Below are 12,383 nucleotides of genomic sequence, written 5' to 3'. Positions count from 1 at the left end.
CAACATAAATTCTGGCAACAACATTCAAAACATAGGGATACAGTGGGAATGAGATGCACCCATATCCATTTTGCCGCCAGTGGTATGTAGTTTAAAAAGTAGAGTTACAGACAGAATTAATTTCATTGTTGGAATAGAATTGAAGGGTGGTTTTTAGGATTTTGATGCAGGTAGGTACTGATTACAAAAATGGGGGGGAAGTTATGATATTAACAAATCACATGTCCAAAATGACTTTTAATTAAATGAAAAATAGTTCAACAAATACCATCTGTATTCATAAGCTAGCCAAACAGACAATAAAACACCAGCAAGGAAGAAGGTTGTAGTGCATATATAAAATATATTGATGCTTGAAACCAGAGGAAAATTTCAAATGCATATCACCAAGATCAATGAGATGGGGAACTAAGGAGAGGGCAAATAGAAGAAGAATGTAGTCTAAGAAATGTGAAATACTCTTTTCAGCAGAGATGGTAACTTTTAGTAAAAACTGAATAAAGATATGCCTTACGCCTCTAGAAGGAAAAGTGAACAGAAGAATCGGCTATGTATTAGCTATTTATAGCATATATAAATGTAAAAAAAAAATCACATTTTTGTGTAACATCCTAAAGACAGGTCAGAGAGGTTAGTATTACTAACCCACACATTACTTTTGATAGGAAAAGTTACCCTTGTCCTCTGCACCATTTATTATGTGATTTGTGTCAAAGTTTCATTTATCTAAAAGGAGAAACATCGAATAGGGTAAATCCAGGATCTACATAGGAAAAACTAAAGAAATAAAACCCAGAATGAGGGTCCTATTATCAGGGGTCTTTGGGCACTTCCTCCAGGTCAACCACTAGTAGAGCAGATTAGAACCACATGTTGATACTAAGAAAGGTAGGTGACCTGGTCCATGCTCCTTAGATTAGGGGGAACCAAAATTTAGCCGCTGACTCATTTTGAGATGTTCCACAATGCAATTAGGTTCTCTGTGCAACATTTATAAAATTTGGATAGTTAGCATTTTTCTTTTTTATGGGAGTATTACAGAGGTATTCTAGGAGTTAATTTGGTCATATCTGCAAGAATTATAGAAAGCTTTCAAATACATAAATAAAACGTGGCTGGTTGTAGTAACCTCATAGGCAAGTTACTGAACCTGTATGGGTAAACTCCCTTTTCTGTAAAAGAAGGGAATTGGACCTCTAAGACCCCCTTCTGACTCCAAATCTATTGTTACTGTAGAGTTTAAGTAGCAGCAAGTCAAAAATAATGCTTCTAATTCCATAGCTTTTAGATTCCAGCAGAGGGCAGTATCACATTATAATTCATTATTTTACCATTAAAACAGTTTAACACCATCAGCTGTTACTCTATATTGCTACCTTCAACTCACCATTTCTATTTGTTCACTTGAGATATACCAGTTTGATGATCTTTTATAAAACTAATCGGGAAGGGGGATTTGTATATTATAAAATGTACAGTCTTAAAGTGGACTTCAGCAAAATCTCCCTACTTTTTAGGGAGAGAAGGGGAACAATAATCAGACAGATTTCCTCTTTCCTTTTTCCTATGTATTAAATTTATCTAAATGACAACTGACTTTTTGAAATCCTTAAATTAACCAAGAAACAATATATTCCAGTCAAGCAGAAGGCATGTTGCTTACTTACGTATATTTACAAAATGTGCCATGTATTACTGATATTGGAATCTTATAGTACCCGACAAATGAAAATTTAGTGTAAAAGTATCTGTTATGGGTCATATCTAAGGAGTTTAGTTTATTAAGAACCAAAAGGATTTAAAACCAAGACAAGTAAGCCTTCATGGACTGAGAATAGCATTAGAATAAAGCTATGGGGCTTGTACTAGACTATTAAAATTAGAAATACTTTGATTAATATACTATGAAATTATTTCTACTTTCCCAATCTCTTTTTCACTGCACTTTCTCTTTGTCTGAATTTCTCCTAGTTCATAGAACTATATGAATTTCCATAAGCCTATATACTTACAAGGTCTATAATGAATACTGTAAGAAGAATATGAAAAAGCCACACTTAGGCATATTTCTAATATTGTTGTAATTAATGTGAAATGACTATTATTAAGAAGTTTTGGATTAACATACATATTTGACTTGCCTACATCTATTTGAGGTTCAAACTACTTTTTAATCTCATGAATCTATGTGTCCAAAACTCACCCTATATTTAACCGCCCGGTGGCAGTAAACATTTGATAAGCATATTATTTAATGGGTACAATTTCTGTCTTTAGCGAATTATAAACAACACTGCCTCAAAAGTATCAGGGTATGCCAGATTTTAGAATAAATGGTCAGACAAAGATTAATATGGCGATAAATAGATGTCAACTTCTATATATTATACTTAAAACATTTCATAACCATGCTGGTAAAATAAGCAAGTGGAAGATGTAATAGTGAAGTTGTTAGTAGGAAGTTATCTGCCTACTTTGGAAAAAGTGATGCAAATGAGTAGGTTGTGTGCTGTGGTCCATATCTTTTTTAGATTTCAGTGGAAGTCCCCTTAATTACTAATTGAAAAGATAGGGACAACTTTTAGTCTATATCCTGTTCAACTCTCAGCTAAGGTTTCTGGATTTACAAGAAAGGGAAGGTAATCTAAATAAATAAAAATTGGGTCATTTCATGATATGCCTATAAAATGACTTAAAACAGGACATTAATGGGCTGTGTATATTACAAAAGTTCATTTGTAAGTAGATTGTTCAGGACTAAAAACACATTTTCCCATGGAAATGATGTCCCATATGGTAGATTCCCATGTTAGTTTAAAATTACCTATAAATTATCTAAAGAAGAGTATTATATTAATAGTACTATACGATTTGTTATCATACCTAACAATATACCACAGAGTTCCCTTCTGAAGCCCTGACAAGAAAGCAGAGATTCAACCTTTTTCCATCCAGGGTTTAGGGCTCTCCCAGCTCCCAGCAAGGTTGGATTTAGGGAAAGCTGAGGGATGGCAATGAGGGCTTGGGGGAAGTCATTAGCTGAGGATCTACTATACTGATCTATCACAGATCTGGCCAATAGGACAAATTGAGAACCTGTTAATGAGGTTGGTTAAATGGAAGTCTAAGGCAGCATGGAGTCTACAGTAGTAAGGTTAAAAGGAAGAAGGAAATCTCCTGAGATGGTGGAGATGGAAGGGGAATTCCTATATCCATGTATCAAGATTGGCATTTTACAAAAAGAACTGAAGTATGTTGAAGATAGTCTATATTCTGAAAATCCAGTTTTTTTAAAAAGGTAAAAGAGATGATGAGGCAATAAGAATGTGGCTTATGAGTGTTGGTACCTTGATCTATGTTACTATTTATGCACCACTAAATAACCACTGCCTTTTTAGTTTCATATACTTACAAAGTTTATAATGAATACTGTAGGAAGAAGTATGAAAAAGCCACATTTAGGCTAACCAGGCACCCAGAGGAGAACCTTCACTTAAAAGTTCAGCATAGTGCCAACTCCATTGTCAACATTCAATAAAAATTCAATGAATAGTTTATCAGTTCTCTTTAACAACTTATTAAGGCATCCTTTTTTTTTTTAAATAACATTTCATCATAAATTGTTTCAATTACATCTTACAATAATTCTAATAATAAAAAAAGCAAATTGGGAATAATTAAGAATAGATCAGAAATTTTAGCAAACATTTATTGTTTCTTTTATTTTAAAGTTCATCTTGTCCAGGTGAAGTTGATTAAATTAGCAATATTAGGCTCTAAGTGAAAACTGTTAAAAGAATTGCTAGAAAAAGAGTGTGGGTGGCTTAGCAAACAGTCTTATTCTAAGTCACCTTTAAAGTTTACTGATGTTGAAGGACATTGCACTCTAAGAAAAGGAAAAAAAAAAAAAAAAAACAACTGCCAGCCTCAGGGCTTTGGGTATCTAATTCTCACTTGTGACATTTATTTTTACTTAAGTAAACCAGGAATTTGGACTGAATTGAATGCCAGATATCAAGTTGAAATGCCCTAAAATGAATTAAATACAAAACTAATCCAATTATCTACATTTTTAAGAATGAACTAGTTTTTGTACCTCCCTTCAAAAACCCCCCAAACAACCACATTATTACTGCCTAATTAATCAGTTCTGATCAGATGATAATTTAGTATATTGGAAAAAAAGCAATGGATTGAGAAAACCTTTAGGGTTTAATGTCTGCCTTTACTATTTACTATCACTTTACTATCACTTTGTGATCCTGGACAAATGATCCAAGCTTTTGGAGTCATTTTCTCCATTTGTAAAATGAAGGAGTAGGAAGCTAAATAGCACAATGGAATCAGAGGAAATGGGTTTGACCCCCTATTTATTGTGCTTGTGTTCCCCATGTGCAACACAGCCAGTTAACTAAACTCTTTGTCTAAAAAGAGGAGGTTGGACTAGGCAACTTCTCAGGTTCCTTTTAGTTCTGAGACTAGGACTCCATCACTAGATGATTTCTTGGCTTTTTCTGGCTCTAATGTTCTATGATTCTGTGAGAGATAATGCTATCTCTCCCACTAAAGAATAAAGAAAAGATGATAGCCTGGGAAACTGAACAATCTTGCTATGACTTCCATATAGACCCAATGAAGCTTCTATATTTTTAAATAAACCATTAAGACAGAACATTGAAAAATCTCTGAGCTAAGCTGTTAATTTTCTTGGTTGGATTCCTGGATTTTCACTTGTGGAGGTTTTATTTCTTAACTAAGTGCTTTTTGTAGAACTGCCGGGACCTGTCTTAGCTGATAAAAGAGATATAGAGATAGCTATGTTTTAATGAGATATCAAGTCGATCCATGTAGACCTTTTAATGGATCCTTAAAACCCTTCACTAGCAAGACACTCAGTATTAGTTCACATGGAAGATGCAAAAACGAATGTTATATTATTTAAAAATAATTCACAACTAGTATGAAAGATTTTGAAGGCTATCTAGGTTCTTGATCTAAGACTTTATTCTAATCTCTACAATATTTACTTACATTTTTAAAAAAAATTCTTTCTTTGAAAAAGTGAGCAAATAACATCTATCTTCAGATCCCTGAAAGATCACAATGATATTCAATGATATTAGATGGGTATATTAACTGAAGGCAACCTCAAGCTAATACTAATATCCCAATAAGTAGCCTTCTAGCACCTTACAATGGATGAATAATAATGTTATTATAACAAAATGATATAATCATTTAACAGTGTGTGGCCTCCAAGTAATGGAAATCAAATCTATTGATCTGGCAGACATTTCATGTGATTCCTTTGGAATCATCAACAGTTTGGGGGCACTGGGAATTGTTCTTACTGTCTATATCATTAAAGTCAATGGATAATCTGATTTTATGAAGGAACAAAAGCATTTTTACTGATAGGGGTTGGCTATTGTATAAGCCTACCTGCCACTTTGTTTTATCCTCCTAAAGTTCTAGATTCAAACATTAAATCAAAATACAGATGTGCAAACACACACACATACTTGTACAACAACAATAAAAAAACAAAAACAAAAAAACTGCTTTGCGGACATAAATGTCATCTTTTCTGAAGTAAATACTTTAAAAAAAGAGAGAGAAAGATCAATGTCCTGCCCTCCCCTTCAATCCAAACTACAGTAGTTTTTAATGTCCAAAGAACCAATGGAATACAGGAAGAAAGTTTTTAAAAGTGATTGTGGTAGTCTCCATGTCCCCTCTTTGGCCATTCCTCTTCCACCCACCTCCGCAAGACTTTTTCCACATCAACTCTATGATAGAGCCTACAGAGCTCAATCAGTTGATCCACAGTTTTATGACTGTTCCGGAGCAGGAACTCCAAGGTAGGACTCTGTTGTTTCTGTTCCAGAAAACACAATTCATCATAGTGCATTCCCCATTTGCTTGCAAAATTTCTCCAGTTTTTAACTGTTGGGTGACATGGATCCAGCTTTATTCTGATCACATCTAACAAGTCCTCATCGTTGAGCAAGTCACTGATGTTGGGGGCTTGGAGTGAGCATAAGGAACATGTACAATTTTCTTGGCAAGAGTTGTTCTTTATATCTGTAGGGGAGAAACAATAAGTTCTAGTAAGTCAACATGAAAACCACAGATAGGTGGGGTTTTTGCTTCCTTTTTTTGATACTGGTTTTCCCATCTCAGGCTGGAATGGCAGCAGGAGTTATTGATAGTCCCACGTGGATCAACCAGAGTACTTAAATATGCTCAGATTCCAATCTATAATGCTTTCCTCTCCTTAGTAGCCTGGTGACCTGCTCCTAGGAGTTCACTATACTGGCAGTGGACTTAGTACAGATACTCAGGCTTAGCTCACTGCAGCTAAGAATTCCAGAGCTCAAGAGCTCCATCAACCTTAGTGTCTCTCTGATAGCAGGAATTATAGGTGTGCCTCAACACGCCTGGCAGTCTCATCTAGCTTTAATCCCATTATCCTCTGAGTTGTCAGTTGCATTTGATTATATATGATATGAGATGGCCAAGGAAAGTAAATATTTCTATCATTTTTTTAAACTAGATCTATTTTTATATTTTATATTTCCTCAATATGAGGGAACTCCAGAGAGGAACTTTTTCTAGAGCTAGAAGAGAGCATTCTCTAGTTCAGCTCTCTCATTTTACAGAGAAGGAAACTGAGACCTGGAGAAATTAAAGGTCATACTAAAAATATGTGAATATTCAAGTGAAACTTGAATCCAGGTCTTCTTTATTCCAAGTCCAGCTCTCTATTCACCACACCATGCTGCCACTGTTTCTGTGAATGTATGTAAAAGAGATATATATTATAGATAATGGACACATAATGGAGATAGGTATATATACCCCAATGGACATTATGGATATATATATATATATATATGTGTGTGTGTGTGTGTGTGTGTGTATACACACACACACACACACACACACACACACACACACACACACATAAACACATACATATTCCCTCTTATGTACAGAATTTGCATTCCTCTACAACGAAGTTGCCAAGCTCAGAGCTAAGAACAGTTTTTACTTGAAATAATATTGTGGCATATTTAAAAATGTAAAAACTGTTCTTAGCTCTCAGGCAGTACAAAAGCAGGCTAGTTTCTAAGCAGAGCTGACTTCTATTCTACGTGAGGATTAGCTACTATTTCAGTAATGAGGAAGGGCTTGCCCTCAATTAACTACAATACCCTTCTTAAGAACTTCAAGATCTTACTCCTTTCCTTGACAGAGATGGCCAATCTTCTATGACTCAACAGGTCACTGGGAGTTGCCATGGCCAAAAACTTACATCCCTTTGTGGCCACCCTGGCAATGGTTTTCTTTGAACTTAGCTAGGTTGGTCCCCAGATGTCAGAAGTATGGTGGATGTGCTGCTGGGTCTGTATGTAAAGCTTTTTTTTTTTTTTTCCCCTTGGTAGGACCTGCCTGTCAGATCTTGTATGTTGCTGGCACAGCTTTCCAGGTTCAGGAATAACTTCCATGGCACAATTAGGCATCAGAGAAGGACTCTGGCAAAAGAATCCTTTTCCTAGTCCTTTTATAACTTTTTCAAAATAACTAATAACATGCATTTGTGAGATAGTTGGACTGAGTTAGGAATTCCCAAAAGGGTTTTTCTCTGAACAAAGATAAATTGCCCATCTGCGTATCAAAGTTACCCTCATTAGCACCATGCTCTACCCCATCTGAACTAACCAGCCCAGGCATGTATATAGCCTCACTCCTACCTGCCCCATCCCCCTTCCAATTTTAAAGTCAAGCCTGACAGCTTTTAAATGCCAAACACAGTACTTTAGGGTGTAAATGACTGAAAAACTCTTAAACATTTCTTTAAAAACATACACACAAACTTGAAAATCCACCCTGTACACATATTTGAAAATGAGTGATAATTGACAATGTCAAAATACTGATTTAAAAAAAATTATGGCCAATTTATCATCCTTCTGTGTTTTCTTCACCCATGGGGCTCTCTTTGAAGCCGAGCCAAAACCTTAGCTATGTATATGGGATGAGAATCAAGCTGAAAAAAAAAAAAAGAGAGAGAGAGAGAAATCCAACAGCTGTAGATTCTTCTTCCAAGTTTTCATTATATTAAAAAAAAAAAAAGCACAATTCTTCTGCAACATGAATTTTTTGAACCAGTGCAAGATAGTGTTCATATCTGAGGGGTTTTTTTCCAATGTTTAAGGTGAATTTAAGTATCTTACTGAGAGGATAAAGGAAAATGCAGCTGGTTGGTAACAGGGTTAGCAAGCAATTCTTACCAGCTAACTTTAGGTGTCTCCACATAACCAGAGCCAAAAAACTAATTCCCAAATGTTCCCAAATATCTACAAGACTCCACTTTGGTCAGTTTAAAATTGTGACTGACTACAAAGAAATTCACTCTTGTTGATTTGAGTAGGGTCACAAGAGCCTTTAGTAGAATATCACAACTCATTCTAGCCTCTCTATCTAAAAGAAATGGGCATCTCATACTAACATGTTTTATAATTTCTCCCTTAAGCCTTACTAGATCCTTCCTTTGCCATCTATCTCTTGGTTTATTTATGCAGTGGCAACCATAGGATCTGGACTTGTGATTACATTGGAATCGGAAATTCCTAGAGGAGGAAATTCCCTCTACCATAATGAAGGGCTGGACCTCGTTGCCTGGGAGGTATTGAGAAATTAGGTGATTTGCCCCTAATAATTTGCATGAGTTGGTCTTTTGGCTTCTCAGGCCACCTTGCCCACTCAACCCCATACTCTCTCTCATATCATGTGTTACTCTACATTACGGGTACCTGATAATATGTACTTTGTATATAATATTTCTCTCCCTTGATTAGAATACAAGTTTCCTAGGAACAGGGACTGTGTTTAAGATTTGTACCTCCTCCTAGCAGTGTGACCTTGGGCAAGTCACTTCACCCCAATTGCCTCAGGGGGGAAAAAAGATTTGTACCACTTTATGAAGATGACCACTTTCATAACCGCCAATGTTCTAAGAAGACTGGATATTTGTAAAAGTAACTCGATTTTGAAGAGTCCTTGAGTAACTAGAGAAAGACTTGTTAAGAGAGAATTGGTAAAGGGTACTAAAGCACTTGATACACATTTTGTTCGTTAGAATGTACCGAAAAACAGGAATGCTGAGAAAAACCAACATCCAAAGATTAAGTAGCTTAAGAAGAGATTTCTTTATATTAGTCTCCAAGTAAATGAACTACACAGAAAATCACTTTTATCTTCATGAAGGGTAGAGAAAGGAGACACAGACTTCAGTTATAATGTGAGAGATTTAGGTTAGATATAAGGTAGAACTTCCCAACAATTAGAATTACTTAAGATCAGAATTAACTAGCAAGGGACAATACCAAATTTATCCTAGCACCCTTTAAAATAGTATTGATGCAAAATTATATTTAATGTTATGTAAAGATTGGGGTAAGGAATTTTAAATAATCTCTTCTGACCACATGCCTAAATAATTCTATGCTATCTTTGTTTTTATATTGAAGAAAAAGAAAATCAAGAAAAAGTCAAGAAAAAGAATAATCCAGCTACTAATGTGTTAGGAGAACTACTTTAAATCTTCAGTTTGTAAAATAATTTCATTTCTTTAAATCACTAGTAAGAGCATGCATTAGTTTTGGTTTGAAAAGGCATGATGTGCCAAAAGAATGATTGCCTTTGTGGGTTTTGTTTTGTTCTTTGTACTTCAATCACTAAATTGACAAACCAGTTAGTATATTGGAATTCATCTGAGCTTGGCAACATGAGTGAATTTAAAGCAGCTCGTGAGAGTCATGGACTATAATTAGCCCTTTTGAGGGGTGTGGGAGGTGGAACATGTTTTATCTACCAGATACATTTTGTCCTGCCATATTTTAAAAACCTACCATGTAAAGTAATACATGAAAGGATTAAATGGGTAATGCCAAAATGAAAAAAAAAATAATAATGGAGGGAGAGGTGATCTGGAAATTACAAAATCCAAATTAATTGACAATTTTAATAAATGTCAATATTATTGCATAATTGTCTAAAAGCCACATAAAACTGAGCATGTAGAAAAAGCAATAATTATGACTATGATTTCTGTTTTCCTTAAATGATAGGATACATTCATTATTATTTTTTAGATGTTAGAGATGTTAGAACCTAAAGGAAAAATGATGGTGAGAGAAAAGTGTTAGTGCTTAATAAGTACATAAGCTGAGATATTTTTGTAAAACATAAGAGAATTCATTGAAGGGATAAATTTAGATTCAAAACTGTACGTGCCCTTTGATTTTTTTTAACTTGGTGTTAAAGGGATAAGTGTTCAAAACTCACCTAGATTCTATAATAACCACCACCTAAATATGGTCACCTCTCCCCATTAATCTAGCTTTGCTATTGCCTGATGCCTTCCATTTTGAACTTTGAAGCTGAAAGCAATGAGTCCCACCATTCATACTTTGGACAGGCAGTTCATTACTTTGATTCTTTTTAAGTACTTGAATTAAGTATCTTATTAAATACAGAAGAATGGACATTTCGTATAACAAGCCAAAGCTCTGGAAAGATTTCATACCTGTGACTCTAATTTGAATACTACCTAGAAATATAAAGAAGGACCAGAAAGAGAATATTGAGAATAGTATTATGGTAATCTATAATAGGGAAGCTAGGTGCCACAGTGACCGCAGTTCTGTATCTAGAGTCTGGAAGATTCATCTTCTTGAGTTCAAATCTGACCTTAGACACTAGTTGTATGGCAAGTCATTTAACTCTGTTTGCCTTAGTTTCCTCATCTGTAAAATGAGCTGAAGGAGGAAATGACCAATTGCTCCAGTACCTTTGCCAAAAAAACCCAAATGGATTCCCAAAGAGCTGGATATGACTGAAAAACAAATGAATAACAACAACAAACCTATATATATATATATATATATATATATATATATATATATATATATATATATATATATATATATATATAAAGAGAGAGATTTACAGAAAGTCTCTAAGCTGTGGCTGAGTGGCTTGCCACTGGACAGTTGGGTGGGTATAAACCATGAGGCTATTTCATGCTTATTACTTTGATGAGAGAGAAATTTCTTGCATTTTTCTATATTTGGAAACTCTGCCTGTGCCATCTGTCTATCAAAATCAAGTTCAAGTGAAGTCATTTGAATGTTATAAGACTTTACATAAAGATCAAATTGCCCCCTAAGGTTATACACACCCAAGCATGGTAGAAATCTTCATGAAAACTGGAAATATCATGCATGTACCTTAAGGAACAGGGTGGAGTAAGGTATTAAGCATTGGACTTAAAAGTCATTTTGATCCCATTTTAGATGCTTACTAACTGTATGGTCCTGAGAAAGTTAAATAACTTTCTCATTTTCTTCATATTTGAAATGAGAGGGGGTAGCATGATGAACATTTAAGATTCCCAACTTCCACACTTTAGCTTTTTTGGAAACCAGATAAACTATAGAATAATTAAACTACCTTGAAATGGAATTAAGACTTTTGGGACACCCTGCATTATAGGGGTAGAAAGAGAAGACTGACAAATTTTAAATTTCATTGTAACTGCCACAGATGACAAACTTTTGTTATATCTTTTCTGCCCTCTTTACCCATTATATTGGTGTGTATCAATGCTTAACCTAGTGCCTGACACATAATAAATACTTAACAATTCCTTTCTATAATATGTATATAAAGAAAGGAACAGGACCTATGACTTCACTTGTACAAAAAACTCCCAAATGGGAAAATTCTCTTTACAAAGCAAATAGACTGAAAGTCTAGAGAATTACCTAGATTCTTGAGGGACACAGTTTGGATCCTTGATCCCAAGTCATTTTGACTCTGAAGTCCATGCTCTATCTCACTTCCTATCATTGTACTTTAGCAACACAGAGTATACAACATATTAAAGTCAATTTCTTCAGAAAAGATACAGGAAGGGGCAGCTAAGTGGTGCAGTGGACAGAACACCAGTCCTGAAGAGAGGCGGACCTGAGTTCAAATCTGACCTCAGGCACTTAATACTTCCTAGCTGTGTGACCCTAAGCAAGTCACTTAACCCCAATTGCCTCAGCTAAAAGAGAGAGAGAGAGAGAGAGAGAGAGAGAAAGAGAGAGAGAGAGAGAGAGAGAGAGAGAGAGAGAGAGAGAGAGAGAGAGAGAGAGAGAGAGAGAGAGAGAGAGAGAGAGAAAGAAGAGGAGAGAAGAGAAGAGAAGAGAAGAGAAGAGAAGAAGAGGAGAGGAGAGGAGAGGAGAGGAGAGGAGAGGAGAAGAGAAGAATAAAAAGGAAGAAATAATAAAGTTGTAAGTCTCTGGTCACTAACAAAAAGTTCTCTCAAG

The 12,383-nt window shown here is 35.2% G+C and overlaps 1 protein-coding gene across 4 annotated transcripts in view; it reads right to left on the bottom strand.

The window, feature by feature from the left end:
- Window positions 1-227: 227 nt before the first annotated feature.
- The window catches only part of EDARADD (EDAR associated via death domain), a 98,512-nt gene continuing 86,356 nt past the window's right edge, over window positions 228-12,383 (bottom strand). For all 4 annotated transcript variants that reach the window (XM_074262469.1, XM_074262471.1, XM_074262470.1 and 1 more), the window contains one exon: window positions 228-6,084. In XM_074262469.1, the coding sequence (XP_074118570.1) occupies window positions 5,705-6,084 (380 nt within the window). In that variant the 3' untranslated portion in view covers window positions 228-5,704. The remainder of the gene's footprint in view (window positions 6,085-12,383) is intronic.

Source organism: Sminthopsis crassicaudata, chromosome 4 (genome assembly GCF_048593235.1).
Source record: "Sminthopsis crassicaudata isolate SCR6 chromosome 4, ASM4859323v1, whole genome shotgun sequence".
NCBI classification, from domain to species: Eukaryota; Metazoa; Chordata; class Mammalia; order Dasyuromorphia; family Dasyuridae; genus Sminthopsis; species Sminthopsis crassicaudata.
This window is presented reverse-complemented; position numbering and strand designations above follow the sequence as displayed.